The sequence below is a fragment of the Lupinus angustifolius genome, unplaced genomic scaffold (assembly GCF_001865875.1).
Source record: "Lupinus angustifolius cultivar Tanjil unplaced genomic scaffold, LupAngTanjil_v1.0 Scaffold_58_2, whole genome shotgun sequence".
In the NCBI taxonomy this organism is placed as follows: Eukaryota; Viridiplantae; Streptophyta; class Magnoliopsida; order Fabales; family Fabaceae; genus Lupinus; species Lupinus angustifolius.
The window spans coordinates 23,659-45,603 of record NW_017722795.1 but is presented as its reverse complement, the minus strand read 5'-3'; the positions used below and the strand labels follow the sequence as shown (position 1 = coordinate 45,603).

General features: G+C 31.0%; 3 protein-coding genes across 3 annotated transcripts; 1 reads left to right on the top strand and 2 right to left on the bottom strand.

Annotated features, from left to right (window-relative positions):
* The first annotated feature begins 2,242 nt into the window (after positions 1 to 2,242).
* LOC109339104 (pentatricopeptide repeat-containing protein At2g02750) lies at positions 2,243 to 4,261 on the top strand. The gene has a single exon (XM_019576478.1). The coding sequence runs from the start codon at positions 2,318 to 2,320 to the stop codon at positions 4,193 to 4,195; it is 1,878 nt and encodes a 625-aa protein (XP_019432023.1). The 5' UTR covers positions 2,243 to 2,317; the 3' UTR covers positions 4,196 to 4,261.
* Positions 4,262 to 4,278: 17 nt separating this feature from the next.
* LOC109339105 (SNF1-related protein kinase regulatory subunit gamma-1-like) lies at positions 4,279 to 5,521 on the bottom strand. The gene is made up of 2 exons (XM_019576479.1): positions 4,957 to 5,521; positions 4,279 to 4,580 (listed from the first exon to the last, which is right to left on the bottom strand). Exons 1-2 carry the CDS (start codon positions 5,103 to 5,105, stop codon positions 4,301 to 4,303), a joined length of 429 nt encoding a protein of 142 aa, XP_019432024.1. The 5' UTR covers positions 5,106 to 5,521; the 3' UTR covers positions 4,279 to 4,300.
* A 648-nt stretch (positions 5,522 to 6,169) lies between these two features.
* LOC109339108 (probable WRKY transcription factor 36) lies at positions 6,170 to 10,203 on the bottom strand. The gene is made up of 4 exons (XM_019576485.1): positions 10,085 to 10,203; positions 7,862 to 8,416; positions 7,540 to 7,653; positions 6,170 to 7,310 (listed from the first exon to the last, which is right to left on the bottom strand). The coding sequence occupies exons 1-4, from the start codon at positions 10,142 to 10,144 to the stop codon at positions 6,408 to 6,410; spliced, it is 1,632 nt and encodes a 543-aa protein (XP_019432030.1). The 5' UTR covers positions 10,145 to 10,203; the 3' UTR covers positions 6,170 to 6,407.
* Between the last annotated feature and the right edge of the window lie 11,742 nt (positions 10,204 to 21,945).

The window sequence follows — 21,945 nt, the reverse complement described above, 5'->3', positions numbered from 1 at the left end:
TGCTTTATATCATCATATTATAACTGAAATAAGAGTGTGACCTGGAGCGAGAAATATATGATATATTTAACGCTCAGTAAGAAGATAACTCAAAGAATATTGGACTTAAGTCTCTAATAAGTAACAATAATCGAATTTAGAAAAATACATTTTATGTTCTTACGATTATGAAACTTTTATGGTAATAATATTATGTAATTAAATTATTTGATATACAATTTTTTACCATCACCTTTTTTTAAGTGGTCAATTTTGCAATTGTAATAATTATTTGATAAAATTAAATTAGGTGCCTAAATTTTTTACTCACAAGACCCACAAAATATCAAAACCAACACATATTTAAAAAAAAATTGATGAACACCTTATCACATATAACCAATGTTGTTAAAACCGTATCGATTATCAAATCGGTCAGGGTACTGATATAGTGGTTCAACCAGTGGTTCAGTAATTAAACCGCATGCCGGTTAAACCGAACCTATATCAATCCAAAAGTATCACTTAACAACCGCAAAATATAAATCAAATATAAATAAATGACATAAGTTCACAACTCACTCTACAAAACAAATAAATTTGGAGTTTTAACATTTCACACCAATGAGTCAAAGTTGTCTCATATGAATATTATACTTTTCTACCAAATCTTATCTTCAGACAGTACTCCAAGATTACAAAAATGTCACGTTAGGAACCAAAAGGTGTAATCTAAGTATGTCTTGGAAGTATGTGCCTTGAAGGGTTGGAAAGGTAGGTCACCTTGTAATGGATTTTTAAGTTTTTAAGTTTTTTTTTTAAAAAAAATATGTGTATAAACCTGCCGGTTTAGTAAAATACCGGCCGGTTCACTGGTTTTTGACCGATTTTAATACTTGGCAGTTCAACATCTGTACCGTACCGGTTAGAGGCCCGATTTACCAATTTTCTGATTGAACCGGCCGGTACAATATGGTTTTTATAACTATGCATATAACTGTTATAAGCTTAAGAGTCATGACATCTTCTCAAGGGAAATCTACTTTATCCAATGTGTATAATTTTATATTTGTAAGTAATTTAAAGTTTTAAATATAAATATATAAGAATAAAAAATATTTAAAATTTTATGTTATGTATTCATTCAAGCAAAAACTAAGAAATGTAGATAATTAACAGTAACATTATGCTAGAATAGCAATTGATAATATTAACTAATTATATTTAGAATCACATATAATATTATTAAAAATATTAGAAATAAACATCTATGCGTCAAGACTTAGAATATTTGTTTATAAATGATAGAGATCATTTGTCAATTATAAGTTACCATACTCCTGGTATAATTTTCCCATGTTATAATTCTATAATCACAAATGTGATTAGTCTGCGGTATACAGTTTTTAAAAAATAAAGAGCATTATTATTCATTAAACACACTTACCTTCAAGTGAGTACACGTCTTAATATACATATATATATATATTTTTTTTCTTATTATAATTATTATTTTTTATTATATACTTTATAAACTTCATTTTAAATAGAACTTAATTTTTACCCATTAAAAAAAGTTAAGAGAAAGAATATATGTATTATATGAGTTTTATATATTTTCACTCTATCATTTATTATTTATTTAACGTTAACTTTTTTCAAAAGAAATAATACCAATAGGGATCGACCTCAGTGAAAACAATTCTTATATAAAAACTGTTAAAACAATAAATATAAGTCTTATTATCCATTACGTAGTTAGGATTGAAAATTAATTATTGATGTATATTTTGTTCAAGTGAATCACTCCCATGCAAATAAATGTTGGTGCCTAAATTTGTACATGAGACTCAAAAGTTAATCTAACATATTTTATAATTATCTTAGTTTATATCAATGTTATTAAAACCGGTTTGTGTCGGCTGGTTTAACCGGTAAACCAGTAAACTGGTATTAATATTGGTATGGTATATTAATTATACCGGTCATATAATTATACCGGTTAAAACTGGCCAAAACCGGTCAAAACCAGTCATACCGGCCGGTTTTCAATTGAATCATATCGGTCATACGGCCAGTTTTTATTTAAAATTAATTTTTTAATGAAATTGAAAAAATATTTATTTTTTTATTAATTTCTCAACATTAATAATAATATATTATATTTTTTTACTAATTTTACCGGTATGCGATTTAATTAGTGAATCACTATACCATTTATACTATACTAGTATCCTTTGATTAACTATTAAGAATACTGGACAAAACAGGTTCCTCCCATCATAATGAAAGTCACATCACATGAGCAAAGCGAAGGCGTTTGGTGCTACACCATTCCATGACTCGAGACACAACACTAACCAAACTTGTATCAAATGGCTTATTCAAAGAAGCTCTCTACTTATTTTCTCAACTCCACTCTTCCTCAAACTACGCTACTCACTCTTTCACCTTCCCACCACTCCTCAAAGCATGCGCCAAGCTCTGTAAACCTTCCTATGGCCAAATCCTCCATGCCCTTCTCCTCAAAACTGGTTTCCAATCAGATCCTTTTGCTTCCACAGCTCTCACTTCAATGTATGCTTCGAACCATAGCTATTTCAGTGATGCACTCAAGGTGTTCGATGAAATGCCTCATCCAAATATGGCTTCTTTTAATGCATTGCTTTCTGGGTTTTCAAGGAATGGGTGTTGTGGTGATGCTTTAAGGGTGTTTAGAAGAATTGGGTTGGGGAGTTTGGGGATGAACTCGGTAACTGTTGCGAGTTTGCTTCTTGCTTGTGAAGCAAGTAACTACGTTGAGCAGGTGCATTGCTTGGCGATGAAGTTGGGGGTTTTGGCGGATGTTTATGTTGCTACCTCGCTTGTGACTGCGTATTCGAATTGCGAAGAGATTATTTTTGCGACGAAGGTGTTTGAGGGATTGCTTGAGAAGAATGTGGTTAGTTACAATGCTTTCATATCAGGGTTGTTGCTGAATGGAGTTCCCCGTGTGGTTTTGGATGTGTTTAAGGACATGATCAGGAGGGAAGGTTTGGAGCATAAACCCAATTCAGTGACACTGGCATCAGTTCTTTCTGCATGTGCTAGCCTGTCGTGCCTTCGTTTTGGAAGGCAGGTTCATGTGCTTGTCGTGAAATTTGAAGCCGGCGGGGATGAGGTTATGGTGGGGACTGCACTTGTGGATATGTATTCCAAGTGTGGTTCTTGGTATTCTGCTTTTGAGGTCTTCAATGAAATGGAAGGGGACAGGAGGAACTTGATCACTTGGAACTCCATGATTTCAGGGATGCTGATGAATGCGCAGAGTGAGTTAGCTGTTGATATGTTTCAGAAATTAGAGTCTGAAGGTCTGCAACCCGATTCAGCAACTTGGAACACCATGATTAGTGGTTTAGCACAACAAGGGTTGTGTGTGGAAGCTTTTAAATATTTCCGGAAAATGCAGTTTGCTAGTGTGACTCCATGTTTGAAAACTCTCACTAGTCTTTTGTCAGCGTGTGCAGATTCATCTGCATTAATGCATGGAAAAGGGATACACGGGCATGCTATAAGAGCAGATATTGATACGGACGATTTTTTGGCAACTGCAGTAGTTGATATGTACATGAAATGTGGGCATACTTCTTGGGCTAGGAGGACTTTTGATCAGTTTGATACAAAACCAGATGATCCAGCATTTTGGAATGCAATGATTGGAGGGTATGGAACAAATGGAGACTATGAGTCTGCCTTTGAAATCTTTGATGAAATGCTGGAAGAAATGGTTCAACCAAACAGTGCAACATTTGTTAGTGTCCTATCTGCTTGCAGCCACACCGGTCAGGTTGATAGAGGATTACAAGTTTTCAAAATGATGAGAAAAGAGTATGGTTTTCAGCCAAAGCCTGAGCATTTTGGTTGCATGGTTGACCTTTTAGGTCGATCTGGTTGTTTGGATGAAGCTCGAGACCTGGTGCAAGAATTGGTAGAGCCACCTGCTTCTGTTTATGCATCTTTGCTTGGTGCATGTAAGAGCTACCTAGATTCCAATCTTGGGGAAGAAATGGCTATGAAGCTTCTAGGTATAGAGCCAGAAAACCCAGCTCCTCTTGTGGTTTTGTCTAACATATATGCTGGGTTGGGAAGATGGAGGGAAGTAGAAAGGATCAGAGGGATGATCACCGATAAAGGATTGGACAAACTCTTAGGCTTTAGCATAATAGAAGTTGCATGAGGATTGTTTATACAGAAAAACTTTAAATGAGATGTTTTCTCAGATAACAAAAGAGCTTGTTACATTTGCAGTGCTCCATCACATCTATTTAAACTTTCATACAAATCACTGATTCAACATCTCTTTCAGTGCAAATCCATAGCAATCACCAAAATGGTAAGAATGCTCCCTGATGAAACAGGAGATCACATCTCTCAGTGTAGTGACTCCAATTGCTTCCTCTTGTTCATTTACTGCATAAATCCTGTGAATAGACTGAGAAGCATGAGTATGGATCAAGCTCAACAGTGTTGAGTCAAGCTTGCATGTTATGGGTCTAGTAACTTTCCCAGCTTCTTGGTTTAAGGAGGCAATTTTGCTCATTAAGTCCATCACACTAAGCTTCCTGAAAGTCCAAATAAAGGGATTTGAAGGAGAATACTTGAATTGAGTAACCAGTTTCTCTTCCAAGCTTGTGTGATGGTCACAGTTGTACCCCTTGTTTGTTTTCCTTAAATAAAGAAATCTTCATACTCACATATATAGTAGGGGGACAATCATATGAACCAGAGTTGGATTAATATTCTTTTTAAACTTGTTCTCATTTGTGTCACTATCCTCTCATTTATATATGCCTTCCTTCCATTGCCCTTTTTTATTGCTGAAACTTCCATAACCATTTCAAATTTTATTTTGTTATTGTAAATTATTGCCATATATGTCTCCCTAATTATTGCCAAAGATGGTTACCATGCAGGTTCATGATTTCTACTTGGTCTTACCTAAAATTGGAGAAAAGCTCAGGCCTCAGCAGCAAGTATCTGATGTCTCTTATGCTCAAGTTTCCAACAATTCTTTTCCTTGGACCCTCAACTACAGGAAGACCACCAATTTTATTATCCCTCATCAGCTTGAAAGCTTCAAGAATCATTGCTAAAAGAACGCTGATAACCTGGCCGGAATAATCATAAAAATCATTAAACAAGCATAGTGCACAGTTCTAAACATTTTCATAGAATGCTTATAAATTGCAACGCATGAACACCGGGTCAAATGGTTTGAAAGCATTAAGAGAGAGCAATTGGTAAAGGATGGAACTTACCTTGATGTACTTGTAAGTTTGTGAATGCAAGTGGATTCAAACTTCCAATAGAGATTTATTTCTGTGATCTTAAGATTTGAGAAGCAGTTGCGTTTGGTTTTTTAATGACTGCTGGAGTTTGTTAGCAATTTTTAGGACATGTTTGCGTGTTGAGTTTTGGATGGAAAAGAAGGAAAATGAAAGAATTTAGAGTTGTCTCATAAGTGTATTTTGTGTCTTTCAAGTATTCAATTTCCTCTTCAAAATTCAACTCGCAAACATACCCTTAAGTAATATGTCTGACCTTTTGAAACATTTGTTAAGTACTAATTGGTTTTCATCCATTTTATACTTGTATAATCTTGACATCAACAAAAACAGAGATTAATGGCCCCACGGTTTTTCTTTAGAGTATAATGCTTTTTAGAAGGGGATATAATGGGTTTTACATTATTATTAATGATTTTTATTTAAAATTCATAATCATTAACGCATCAATACTTGCATTTTCAGTATATAACTCATTTTCTCGTTTCTTTGTCCTAAGATGTAGATGTACATTGACTTTCAATTTAGCAAAATATTTTCTTAAGAACTTGTTTTCTGATGAAGTTTTGGAACATGAAGCATGAATCTTCCAATTCAAAGTCTGGCCACTGGTTATAGTTCATCTTGATTAATAAACTAATACGTGACCAATACTGTTTTAAATATAGTAAAGATTTACAGGTCAAAAGTTGGTAGAGTTTCCATTTAAGTATTACTGTGTATATAAAATATTACAATTGTGCATATAAATTAATGTTACAAGTCAAGAACTGCAAGGGTATTAATTAATGTTTCTGTCATTTTTTAGTTTTTCTTAATGTGTTTATAAAATAACAATAGAATTAGTACACGAGAGCTAGAAAAAATCAAATATGATATTCAAATTATGATGTACAAATAACATAACTCTTTCACAAACAAAACCTGTAAAATTGAAGATTTAACTTTCATGCTTGTTCTTTTGTAGCATATAGATTATGTTAAGCTCCCACTCAGATATGCTTAATTTAACTTGATGAGTGGCTCTTAAGTTATTTCACTTCCTTTGCTCCACTAGCTGGTTTCTTCTATTAGAAGACAAGCCTGAGGCACTTTTGGACATTGCTAGTGATGGTGAAAATTGACCGAGTTTCCTTGTTGAACTTTGTTAAGAGAAGAGGAAGGCAAATTCAAGTACCTTGATGATGCAAATCCTATACCATTTTGACTAGAAGTGAAAGACACATCTCCACCACTTAGCTTCAAGTTCAATGCTTCACTCTCAGCAACATCATTTTCTTTTGCCCTAGTACCATTGCCAACATATGTTGTGAGAGCTGTGGCTAATGCTGATTGAAATTTTTGGTTGGTTGTGATTTCCTTGGTTGCAGCAACAATGGAATCTGGCACAGATTGTTGTTGAGAAATTGTATGGTTGCTCATGTAAATAGGTTGATGTAGATGCCCTTGATGAAATGGTTCTTTTCCAGTGTTTATTACATTACCACCTTGGTTTCTATTTTGGGTTAGTGTTCCATTGTTGAAGTAATTACCATTACCACTATAACTACTCCAAGGTGATGAGCGTTGTGCCATAGTGCTAGATTGTAGAGGAGAAAAACCAGAGGAAAAGTTAAGGCTTGTAATTGATGATGAATATTTTGGTATGTAAGAAAAGCCTGAGGAAGTTGGTGGTGCAGTAATGTCAAGAGTGATTGTAGGGTGAGAATTTATGGTTGAAATGGAGGAGTTTGGAAAGTAGAATGGATAGGGTCTTGAAATTTGGTGAGTGGAGAAGTTTAGTGCATTAGGGTTGTAATTTGCAGCACTAGAATTGATAATGGTTGAGGCTATATCTGAATGAGGTGGTACTCGTTGTTGTGATGAAGTCAATGAAGGAGATTGAAGCATGGATGCAGCTGCAGAAGTTGTGGAGGCCATAGCAGTGGCTGAAATAGGAAGTGGGTGATTATGAGTTCCTTCATAGGTTGTAATCAAGATTGACATATCCTCAGCACATCTTTGTACCTGAAAATTTAAGAACCAAATCGTACTTAACAAATTTATAGAAGTTGCAATGGTTCTATCCATAAGAATGTACTTTAAAGAAGTTGTCACATATTTTTTGCTTATTTGTTTTATCATAATGTTTCATAATTCATTCAACGTGATTCATGGGTAAAATAATTCAAGGGTTCAATACCCTTGATTAAAAAATGGTTTGTTATCCAATACAAAACCACCCTAGAACTCGTACCTGTTTTCTCACTGGACAAGATGGAGATACAGTGCAACGATAGTAACCTCGGGGGAATGGATTTCCTTTTGCTATTTTTTGTCCATATTTTCGCCATTGACATCCATCATTCATCTGAATACAAATTTAACAAAAACTAAGAACACTGCAATATAAAGGATACTAATAATCTGATTTTAATTACTTTCTTCACAAAGTTGCACCTTCATAGCTTATGTTTTCATTTGCATTTCTCTTATAATTTTAATCCATTTTCACTAGAATTTGCTTTGTTTTGATTTTGGATTTCATAAAAATCAATCCTATATAACATGTTACTAACCGTTTGAGTCTCACATCTGGCTCTGATAGAAACCCTAGTCTTCTTAAGCTGAGAATGTTGAGAAGTTTCACTTTTATCTTCAGCTTTCATTGTGTTCATAACTTTACTATGTGGCCAAATCTCAGATGATTCCTCTCCCTTCCCTTCTTCATTTTCAAAGCTTCTTTGTTGGCTATGATTATTTGTAACTTCAGCTTCAGTTGTTGAAGGATCAAATTTGATATCTAACCCAAGTGCAAGTCCTTTATGCAAATCCTCATCATCTAATTTTCTCTTTTCAGTTCTTTTGCCATTCTTTTTCTCATCCCTACAAGGTTGATTTGTGCATGAGATCCCAAGAGAAAGGGTGATAAAATCACTTTCTTCATGAATCATTGATGTTTTGCATGTAGCTTTGGTAGATTCTTCTTGTTTATCTTGTTGAATAAGGATTTCAGTGAAGTTTGTTTGAAGTGATTGGTAATCATTTGAAAGCCTAGCTAATAAGAACTTCAACCTCTTGTTTTCTTCTATAACCTCTCCCATTTCACCTTTTGCTGATTCAAGCTTTTGATCCTGCATCTTATAATGACAAATAAGATGATAAGAGTTCCATTATTTGAATATCAAACTTTGCTAACTTTCTAGATCTATCTCTTACACCAAATAAAATGTTTTCTATCTCTCACTTATTTTTTTTGTTTTTTAATTTATTCATGTATCTAAGTAAACTTAACACCCCAAAATACAAAGAATCACAATAGTTCTATATTACCATGACTCTTGAAAAAAATCCAAACAAATAGTGGATGATATAGTGATTGTATATAAATTTTTACACTTACAATACATATATATTACTCTCTATTTGTTGAAGATGATAATTCAATACTATAATTAGCATAAGTAAATAAGAGATGCTTTGATAATTAAAGACATAATGGGGTAAAATGGTAATTATTGGTGAGCATTTGTTGATACACTGTACTACTTTTCATTAAGACTCATATTATTTTTTGAATAGTTACATTACAATTCTACTACTAAACAACTAAACATTTGTTGTTGTTTTAAAAGAAGTTCAATTAATTAAGATCAATGACCAGGAGAACATTCTTCTCAATTATAAAAGAAAACTGTAAAATTTAAATAAAAAAGGAAGCCAAGGAATCATATTGTTTTCATCAGGGGTTGACTCTGGACCTCTCAGCATAATGAAGATTCATACTGAGCCAGAAGGTATGTGCAAATAAATAGAGGTCAGCTAAGACTTTTCTTATAGGCCTTGTCAACAACTTTATATAAATAGGCTTCTTAACATAATTAGGTACGGTACTTTTTTGTTCTTGAATATCAACAAATAGTTCATACTATAATTGTTGTTCAAATTCATATTTCATCAAATCCCAAATAATAGTAATTTATCAATATTATATGTATATTAAATTGTGGCAAAAAAATGTATATACTAACAATATATCAAATTTATACAATACGTTGGTCCAGTGGTGTAACTAGTGTATCGCTAGATACCCCGAACATCCAAAATATCAATAATAGGATTCTGAGAAGCTACATTTATTGGGAGGAACAATCACACAAGATTAGTTCTTTACAAGAAGGTGTCAGGATACTTTTAGTAATATAAAAAATTATTCATCAATTAGCATAGACTCTTCAAATTAAATAATTTAAATGAATGATAATAATATAATGTATATGTATTTACACCTAGAATGTATAGATTGTAGATGGGTGACAAAAAATTTAGGACTATTTCATGTTTTAGTGATGAGACGTACCTTCATATCTTCTATTTTCTGCCATTACTATGTTGTTTCGAGGCCACTCACTTCTCAGAGATATGCGATATGTTTGACTCAATAATGGGAAGCACAATCAATTCCACACTAATTTGGTAGTAAAAGGAGAATCATCTCTATATATAAAAATCTTTTGTGCTGGTTTATTTTCTTGAATTGGTTTTGTTGTATCCTTTATTTGTTGCTTGGGTTACGTTGATTTTTCGTTTTGGTGGTGCTTCTAGTTATGGGGTTAGTTCTTTTGCGTTAAACCCTCAACTGAGAGAGATTGTTATCAATATAATTTTTTCTAATAGATTTCTACTTTCAAATATATAGATATATAGAGATTTATATAATCACGTAGAGCAAAATAGTAATTAAACTATCATGGATTGAAAACTCATAACACTAAAAATGATATAGATTAAATAAAAATCACCTTATTGCTACCATTCTCTTCATAACCTTTAGACTCCGAAATGATTTTATGATCTTCCATAATTGTATCTTTTGAAGAACTTCCTAATATACACTTTTTTTTTGTTTGAACAGATCCAATACAGCTTTTTACCACCACATATTTTCTCTTTGATTATGGCTTCTTATATACTAAACCCTTCATATTTTGACTTCAATTATATAATACAAAAGTCAAATAGGGGGTTTTCTTTTGCGTGTCAATCATTGAAATGTATACACCCATATAAACTTCAACGAGAAAAGTTATTTAAAATTAATAACTAGTTGGCTTCTAATAATATGTAGATAAACAAATTTTAATTATCAGTTTCAACGTTTGTGAAAGACATTGGATAGAGATTTTACTATAGACAATTCATTTGCATTTTAGCTAAAAATGTCATTTCCAGTCAAAGGTCTCAACATGCATGGATCATCCTAAAAAGATGATTATGAACCTGGACTCAAATTCTCAAACCAAAATATTTTCATAAGTATCTTAAGGGATATTCTTTAAAGAAGAAAAAAAGGAAATTCTATATTGTTTGAGAAAAAGATACATGTATAAGTTTAATATATTGTTATTGTATTTTTCATCGTTCATGTTTAATAATCATTGACTTTTCAAAAAAGTAACACATGAATAATAGATAATATATTGATACAAATATTATCTTTTTAGTTAGAGAAGTTCTCCACTAAATTTTGGGATGCTAACATTTCTCTATATTCCTTAAATAATAATTTGTTTAGTATAATTAAGGTATCCTTTTATCCTATGGAGTGTTTTTATACTTTTTTGAATGTGTGACTGACTCTCTCAATAAGTATTGCTATTAATAATAAAACTTTAATATTTTAGACTATTTGGCAATCTAATAAGACCTTATACGGATAGACTCTTAAATAATGTTTTTAAGAGACTTATTAACACAACTCTTATTTTATTCATTTCTTTATATTTAGATCTCATTCCTTTTACCAATATAATCCAACATTCATGGTCATAAATTCCAGAAAACTTACCATCTCACAAGGGTCTTTTTTAATTTGATTTATAGAAATACCAAGAACTAAACTATCATAACCGGGGGCAGAAGATTTTGATTGAATGCTTTATTTAACAATGTCAATTTAAAGAAACTATTTTATAACCAACATGTAAAAGTTTTGACTTTTAAGATTTTAAAAAAAAATCACAAGTACATCGTCAATGTACGATGACCCTTCACCCAGATCAACAAGATGAAGTTACTTTATGTTTTTTAGTGTTATCTACGTTGATACGTTGGGTTACTCAGTTCAGTAATTTTCAAAGAGAAGATAAATTAAAAGCAGTACAACATCATTAAGATACTTGTTAATATACCAATAAAAATCATGTATGAAGTAGATTCCTGAATTAGATTTTCAGATAATAAATTTAAATTCAAATATTCTAATATGTATATTACTCATTATTTATATTTTTTATGTTTAAGGTTATAATCGTAATTTAAAAAATTATTAATTGATGTACATTTTTTTGTATAATTTGACTAAAATATCATTATTTAATTCAAATTCGAAAATAAATTAAATAAAAAATAGACAAGTAGGGAGTGAGAAGAATGAATAATAAATAAGCATATATTAAAAAATAAATATAAATATATCTTAAGTTTCTAAAACATCAAAATTGGAGAAAAAAACATGTTGAAACGGTTACAGCAAAAAGGTTTTGAGTATTGATTATGGGAAAAGGTGGAAAGGGTTGAATTTTTATGTTTTATTTTGGTTTGGCACACCTCAAATTAAGTTTTCTTTATTCTAGTATGTACAGACACAAAGTCAAACAATATTGGATAGTATTATATATTCAATTTTTATATATTTTATTTTTTAGAATAAAATATATTTATTGTGTTTGATGTACATTATATTATATTTTTTGTGTATTTATAATAATCTTCAATTTAATGTGAAATATGTAATTAATTAATGTGTTAGTGGTGGTTATTAATGATTATATAATTTTTTTGTAAATATTAAATAATATTAAGGGCAAAACAGGAAGTGAAAATTACACCATGGTAGAAGTTACATAATGTTTTATATATATATACTAGTGTGTATAGGCACTTCGTGTCTACCGGTGAATATTGTGTGACATTACATATTCAATTTTTATATATTTCATTTTTGTGAATTAAAATGTATTTATTGTGTTCGATGTACTTTATATTATATTTTTTTGTTTATGATAATGTTTAATTTAAGGTGAGATATGTGGTTAATTAATGTATTGGTGGTAGTTGCTTAGGATTATATAGTTTTTTGTAAAAATTAAATAATGTTAAGGGCAATATAGGAAATGAAAAATTACACTATGAGAGAAGTTATTTCAAGTTTTGGCTTTATATATAGTATAGATATTACTACTATTTTGACGGTTAATCCACATTTTTATAATTCAATAAATTTCATATTATAGATCAATATTTTCTTAACCATTAGTTATATGGGTTGAAAGTAAAAAAATAGAAGAAATAAAAATAATGATAAATTTAATTTTAGAAAGAAAATATGATATAAGTAAAAATATAAATTATTAGTAAGAATAAAGAATTATACGTTTAAGTACTAATTCTCTTAATAATAGTTAAAGGATATAAAATTAGTTAAATAATTTTTTACTTTAGCGATTGGACAATAATAAAGAAGAGCGTAACAGACTAACAGTTAAAAGAATTTAAAAATATTCATTACTAATGAAAGATCAACGGTATAGCATTAGGTTAGGGTTTAAGCGCTTTGAAGATTCATACTCACAACTTAATTTCCAAATAAAAAGTACCCTAATTTTGAAATTAAGTATTCCAAATAGAAAGTACCCTAATTTTGAAATGAAATTTTCTTTATGATATACTGTCTCAGACCATGGGTTGGTCTAAATTTCTTGTGCATATACAGAAGAAATCAAAGTTCTAATATTTAAATAAGCATTTACCAGAAGTAATCAAACTTTTCAAACACAACAGACATCTATTAATGTATTAATCAAAGAGCTAGTAGGAGTAATTGACTTCTAATGTACTTTTGAAACACAAAACTATTACCGATTCAGAATAAAAATCTTCAATACTTTGTACTACTGCATTTGACACTAATATAAAACAATTATCTCATTGAAAATTTTGATCTTAATTTTAATGGAAATTAATTTATTAATGATACATGTTAGTTGGTAAAGAAGATTTATCTTCATACTTCACCTGTCAAGGAACATGTGTACAGCAACTCAAGGCATGACCAACATTAGCATTAATATATAGTTTATTTCAACTAGTGAAACTTGTTAACAACTAACAAGAATAATAAGTCCCCTAATTTTCAAAGCCATTAATTCCAACATTTGAAGAGCCATTTCTGCTGCAGGCAGCAACAGTATTGAAGAAAATAAGTCCAGCTTTCAAGGAGTTATCAACTTACTTCCTGAATTCTAAGGGGAACTTTAAGTGCCGGCAATGCATTGAACACAAATTAAACATTAAGAAAACTTTAAAATTGTATTCATTCTCATAATGTTTCTATCTTTAAATGGATTAAATCTCTTTCTAATAACATCTTCAAAACACATAGGTATAAACCAACGGGCGTTGATTCATGTGATACATCATTGATTCCCCTTAAGCAAGGTCTTAGATTCGAGTCTTATTGATTGAAAAAATGTATATTGGGAGAGTTAGCCCACGTACCTGTGAATGTTCCTGACTCGGACAGGATTGCCTCTAGTGCGAGGATACTCGTGGAAAACAAAAAAAACACATAGGTAAAATAAACAATTAAAAATTCATCAAATTAAATCATGTTATATAGGTAGCAGTGATAGAAGTACAAGCCAGGACATTAGGAAAGAAAATAAAACTATTTTTTATTCTATGCATATATAGATATGGTGGACAAGAATAAAAGGCTAATTAATGTGTTAGACTTTAGTGACAATTAGTTGTTAACTAATTTATCTTGTATTTTCTTCGGTTGAGGGAAAAAACTGAAATAAAGAAGATGAAAAAACGTTTGTTGTTGGGAGTGGACGATCAGGAGTGGAGGACGGATGGTTGGGAGCTGATGATGAGTGGTCGGGAATGTGCCAAAGAGCATGAGACTTGGTCGGATGATCGTAAAAATCTGCCGGGAGAGGTACCTAAAAAGGTTCTCCGACGATCAAGTTAGTAATGTATTCTAGATAGAGAATGAGAGTAAATAAAAGAGAGGTTAGAGCAATAAGTGTAGCAATAAATGAAAGAATGATAATTAATTATATTCCTTGTGTGGTCTCCTATTTATAGAGCGTTGTGAATGTTGAGTTGGCATCTAGCCATTGGTCAGCATCTAACAGACATAAAGAACGTACTCAGATCATCCTTTCTTGTCCTACGAATCCGCTCTGGCCGAATTGTCAGGATAGACTGAATGTGAAGGCGGCATGGCAGACGATCTATTATCTGACATTGAAGACGGGTCAGTGGCGCATTAAATGGTGAGTCGGAGACGCATTAAATGCTACACCATGAGCATTAAATGTTATGTCAGGAGCATTTAATGCTATGTCGGAAGCTCTTATAGTTTCTACCACGAGGGAACCTACTTAAGGCAGGCAAGGGAGGTTATGTAGGCAATAGACGTTATGCTCGGACCCATGGTCAATTGCCTAGTTATGATCGAGATGGAACAGTTGCTCCTAGTCTACCAGGTTGGTCGGGGATGACCGAGCTGGTGGACTATAAGGATGGGTTGGAGAGATGCTGGTTACAACCTGATGACCGGAGTAGAACAGTCGGAGATGACCAAGCTAATGGACTATAAGGATGGGTTGGAGAGATGCTGGTTACAACCTTATGACCGGAATAGAATAGTTTGGCTAGAGATAAATGATGAGAAAGAAGACAAAATTTAAGAGTTATTTGGTATAAGAAAAAGAAAAGGTAAGTAAATATAATATCTTCTTATATATACTCTTATCATAATGGCTTTAGAACTAAATTATAATTTAAATGAATTTATTATTATAACCAATAAATGAAGACATATATTAATTTGTTATAAATTTATTTAATATAATATCTACATATTAAATACTATTATTTTAATAAACGGATGCAAGCATGAAGCATCCATGTTTTCCATTTTTAAGTGATTATGACTTTGTAAAACATTTGGTAGAATTGTTATTACACAATTTAAAACTCTCCCTTTTCACTAGGGATGACAAAAAACACTGTACCCATAGGTATATGCATGTTCTAAAAACATGTTTTTAAAATAAACATAGTACATACGGGCGAGTATGAGTATTATTATACTCGTGCTCGTGGGTACCTTTTATGCATATGATTAATATATTATTTTTAACTAAAATAAAAGGTACACTATCATAACATTTTATTGCACTATATACATTTTTTCCTTTTATTTTGTTCATATCTTTTTACCTTGCTTACATCTTTTATTGGATTTGGTGGTGAAATACCCTACAAATATTATTACATGTGTAAAAACACGCATGTCTTGCAAATAAAAATATATACTTTTTATTAAGTAAATGAGAATAGCAAATCACAAAAAACAGAAAACGTCAGTAGATTTAGCATTTTTGCCAAATATTCAATCAAAAGGCATAAAAATAATTAAGTTTCATCTCATTTGAAACATAATAGAGTAGGAAATTAGGAATTCAATGAAAATATAGGAAACCCGCGGGTATCTGGAACTACCCCGAAAAACCCGTACAGATACGGGCGGGTATGGGTATTGCTTTCCTATTTCGAAATGGGTAGCGGGTAGCTACTACCCATACCCGCTTGTGCTTATTGCCATCCCTACTTTTCACTTTCTTTAGTAATGTGAGGAAAAACAATTGAAGGCGAGACATTCTATAACGTTTTCTCAGTTCTCTTATGGAAAAACCAGAAACATTACCCCTTCTTCTTTCTTCTCAAAATCATCCCAACCAAATAATAGGTTAAGAATGTACAATAGAGTTAAACATTGAGTATTTTAGTTTAATTAATTTTATTGATTTTAAACTAGGAACATAACCAAGCAATCTAATAAATTTATGATATGCAACAAGTTTGCCAAATTTGTTGAAAGTTTGGACACAACTTTTTAGTAAAAATAAAAATGAAGTTGTTTTTTAATATATAAAAAACAGTTGAATAAAACATATTGTTTTTTATAAGAGAAATTGTATTTAATAAGCACAAGGGGTGCTAACCTAATATAAGAGAAATATCATAATTTGTTATTTTTTGATGAAATAAAAATACAAACTATTGGATCATTACAAGCAAAAAGTAAAGAAATTTGAGCAATTTTTGATTGAAACCAAAACCAAAATCGAACTTGAATCAAATCCACTATGTGTATAAAACTCACAAGCTTATATGAGAATATGGTATCATTCCTCATAATCAATATAGATCACACAACAGAAAACCAACTACATCATCCCCACAACTCAGATCCTTTAGTTTTATGACTAAGAACATCATACATACATGTTCAAAGACTCAATGATTGATGTAGGATTTGACTCATCAACTTGAAGCCACAAATAAAGGTCTTTCCAAACAGAGGATGCAAACTGATAAGATAAAAAAAGATGGTCAATTGACTCGTCATGGTTCTTGCAAAAAGCACACTTCAATTCCTCACTCCTAAGGATAACTTACCTTTTGAAAAGCTCTACCTTTGTAAGAATTCCATGTCTAAGAAGTTTCGAGACAAAACAACAAATTTTTGAAGGAATACAAATAATCCAAGACTTAAGTAAAACGTTATCTATAGGGAGAATAATTGGATCAACTTGAATGAGATAAGCTGATTTTACCACATAATTCCCAGATGCATCAAGACTCATCTCCACTTGTCAACAATATTATGCTTGTAGGAGTGATGTTGAATCAAATCACACAAGTTTCTGACCATATTTTTTCTCTCTATCAAACAATTGACAGCGCCAATGTATCTTTCATGTCCACACATCATCATTCCACCATCCACACACCGCCACTTTTGCCATTTTATTTAAGGCAAACAATCTAGGAAAAAGTTCTTTCGGTCTTTGATGACCCACCAAATATCCATACAGAAAAGAGTTTGAGTTTCATCCCTTATTTCCCTCCAAATGTTCTCAATGAACCAACCACCATTGTCTCCCAAAAAAAGAGCCAATTTTACATAAGTCTCTCCACCAAGTAGAAGTCAAATCATTGGCATATGCAAAGACATCATTCCAATATTTTGAGTTAATCACCTTAACTAGGAATGGCAACGGGGCGGGTCGGGGTCAGGTTTGCACATACCCAAACCCGAAATTCAAAACCTGAACCCAAACTCAACGGGGTTGAAAATAAATAACATCCCTGAACCCGTCAGGTTTCGGGTAACCCGAACCCGAAAAAACCCCGAAAATGATAGTATTAAAGAAAATATGATATTCTTTTTGTTTAATTTTACTCTAACATTTCTATTTTCTCTTGTATTATTTCATTTCTTTTATGTTTGAAGATCCAATAGTATGTAAAGTAAAATTTTAGAAATTAAAAACAATTGGCAAATGATAGAAATTTCAATTTTAAATTGAATTACGTTACTTCGGGGCGGGTTAGGGTCTTTGCTATACCAAACCCAAACCTAAACCCAAAATTTAAACCCGGGTAAAACTCGAACCCGAACCCAATCACATCGGGTTTTCCCCGTTAAATTCGGGTTCGGTTCGGGCGGATACCCACATGTTCGGTTTTTATTGTCATCCCTAACCTTAACCCAAAAACATCATTCTCATACATCATATGTCACCTCCACTTACAATGCAAAGAATTATTAAACCGAGATATTTCTCTAACTCCCAATCTCCCAAGAGCTTTGGGTTTGTTAACCTCCATCCATTGACACCCAAGCAAATGAGGATGAATTTGTCCCAAAAGTCTCTCCAATATCAAGTGGTTTCATAAGTAAATAGATGTATTAGTTGATGAGTGGATATATATTTTTCTATTAATATATGAGAATAAAGTATTTGCTTATATTAGGAGATAATATATATTCTTAAATCTACTTATTATTTGACATGTATCTTATTTTTTATTTTTATGATATATTTTAAAATGAAAACTTATAGAGGAAAGAGAAATAAGACACAGTGTCAAATAATGAATGAATTTAAGAAGATAATTTATCTCCTAATACAAAGAGATATTTTATTTTCTTAATATATATACACGTTTCTATCATTACTCATAGTTGGATACACTTATTGATGAAACTTATTATAAACAAAGTTCATTTCTCCTCTCTTCCATAATAGATAATAAGAATAATGAATTCTTTCTTTCTAAATAGTTCAGTTTTTATTGAAAAATAAATTATAAAAATTGTTGAATGTATAATCTTTGAATGCTTGAATTATTCCTAGAGACAAATTGTTATAACCCTATGACAAATAATGAGAGCAAATTTCGTCTTTAAATACAATGGATTTTTCTTTACGTCTCAAGCATAGTCAATCACATATATTTTTACTCTACTCCTTTTGATACAAGTTCCCTAAACAGAAACATCTATCCTACCACATATATTAATGTTACAGCTAGAGGGCGCATAGCTAGATTCCAATATAATCCAACAAATAAAACAAGGCCTAAGCCTAACCTTTGTGCTCACAAAGTTGAACACTTAAATAAATTATTAAGTATTTGACAAAAGATGTGACCAGCATATAAAAACCATCTATCATAATATCTATACAACTATATAAAGGTAAAACATATCTAAAAATTATTTAGGTAATTGAATAGATGTAATTTTTATATTCCTACTTTGTCTTACTACTAAAAAAAACTATATACCTAATGTTCATATACTAGTTTAGGTAGTTACAAATAAATGCAGTATATTATATTATTCCAGATTAATATTGTATTATTATCTACTAACCATTTTGCTAATATCAAGTAATGTGATATATTTAATAATTATCTGAAACATGTAAGGGTCATAAAATCGTATAAAACATACTATAATTACATCATAATTATTAATTGTCATGAGACCAAATTTCTCATTAATGGTCCAAAAACACTAACGTTTCTTTCTCCCTCTTAGACTTCTGGTACCAATCAAATCAAGCCCGGATCAAAATTTGTCATTCATTTCGATCATATACATGGACCGTTACATTATAATTAAAACAAAAATATAATATAAAGTATACCTAATAAAAAATTATAAAATAAAATATAACTAATGTAAAAGAAATATTATAATTCATTAAAATAAAATATATAAAAGTTGAATACTTAATAGTGACTGTCATATGCCAATTATTTATAACATAATAGTAGGATTTAGTTGGTGTTTCTATACTTTAATTAGCTCCATTAATATTTAATCATATTTGATATATAGGGAATTATGGTATCAACCATGCTTCCTTCGGTGTATGCATAACCATTACATAATGCACAAAGTCATGTTGCTTGTTGCTTTATTGCCTGGATGTAAGGGACACCTCAAGTTATATATCTATGCCGGCCATCCTGTACCTAGTGGCTATACCAAAGTATTTTCTTTTGCAATAAAAAATGTATATCTTTATTGTCTGTGTATGAGTTTTATACATTATTATTACTATATCATTCACTATAAATATATGATATAATAAATAGTAGATGATATAATGACTGTTTATAAATCTTTATACTAGCATTGCATAAATATTGTATTATTTGTGTTAAAATGGTAGGAGACATTTTCAAAAGATTTGTCATAGTCTCCTACCATTTTAACATGGTATCAGAGCGTAATTAATCTTTTGTTAGCTTCCGCGTTTATGTTTCTATGAAGAACTTCCATCTCAGCTTACTACAAAGAGCAAGAATGGAGAGTGTCTACCAGAGTTACAACAGTCTCATCACCATTTTCTTTGATAATCTAGATTCTCTGGTTGATGCACCTAATGATTGTGTCGTTTCTATGTCAAGCTTTCTTCCATTTCAAGATTCCCAAGAAAATTCATGCCAACAGCTTTGTATGGACCTTTGTGTTGTTTACTAATTAATCAAAGAGGCATGTTCATTTCATTTCTTGCAAAGTAATAAAATATTAGTGCATATCTTCTTCTCAAAAGTTTCTACTATCTTCTTGCTTTCAATTCGGTAACAAGTAACAACACTCACAAGCAAAGAAGGATGAGAAAAGTTTCATTCAATTATGTTTATCAAACTGGTAATATTGGTATATGAATATTATCAAGCAATATGCAAGTTCCTCTTTGAGATCTTCTAGAGTTCTTGAGATTCTTGGTCACTTCACATCTTTTTCTTCTTATTCTTCATCAACTACTCCCAATTATTTCTTTTCTTGATTACTCTAGTTTTTTTACCTCTCTCTCTCATTAAATACACACTATTAGTGTGTAATTTTTCCTCATTGAAGCAACATATAAGGATCAAGATTAAGGTCCATCTCATTTCTCTCTTTCATCCGTTATGATTGGTTTGCTTATGTCAAAACGATGGTTAAGTGTTGAATGAAATTGCTTCTGCCAAATGGTGGTTAAGCGTCAGTACTGTTTCACGTTCAGATTTCAAGACTGGAAGACGAATATTCGCTCACCAGCAAGAGGAGGTATTAGAGTATGTGTGGTGTTCAACACATACATTTCAAGCTTGGAATGTTTGACACATTCCAGCTTGAGGGGATGTTAAAGTTGTTAGTTGATTTCAGTTTGTTAGTTGTAATATTGTTTTCGTTAATCGATTAAGAGTTTAATTAATCGATTAACTAGTTAGTATATAAAAGGTGTTTCCCTTATGCCTTGTAATTCAATTCATTCATTTTCAGTAATGAGAAATATCAATTCTTTAAACTTTCTTTCTCATTCTCTTTTCTCATCTTGTTTCATCAAGAAGATTTAAACATGTCTCTTGCCATTTTAACAGCTTGTGTTTTATACTCCTTCACACATTTTTTCTGTTTTCCTATATATGTGATACTACTAACAAGCCGTTGGTTTAGTGGTGTAAGATTTTGCTCCAAGGTCGAGAGTTTAATTTTTGTGAACAACACTTGTTGGGAGGGGCAACCACGAACCCAAAATAAATTAGTTCCTTAACGAAAAAGGTAAATAGATACTCCTGATAATACCAAAAAAAAGATATGTGACACCTTTTCAGCTTAATTGATCTTGACATCATTTATTTGAATTTATAAAATAAAAAATATATTGTTGAAATTATAAGGTTGAAGTGTAAAAGGAGAAAAGTGATGCTCATAATAATAAAATATATTAAGAGTAATATGAATGATAATATGATAATATCATGTTTATTTGATACAAATGATTAACACCTATTTATATTAATATTAGACTCCTAATTAAATATGAAAATAAATTATAAAATAAAATAATTTCAATTTTAAGAAATGTTCTCACATATTCTAACAAATCTAAAATATAATAATGTTATTCTCTTGATATTCAAATATCTTCTAGATATTATTTCTAAGATGAATTAAAATATTATAAGATACTACAAACTTTTATTTATTTATATATATATATATATATATATATATATACCCAAAAAAATAAATCAAATAGTCACATATGGAATGCATAGATCCTGATCAAATGTATAATTCCAAATTACCAGTGGCATATGGTAGTACTATATAAGGCAAGTTTTTAATATACAAATCATATACATAAACGTTGATCTCAGTTTTTTCTTTGATAATTTTGTTTATAATATTTAAATTAAAATAGTACAATTTTGAGCATATGAAACTATT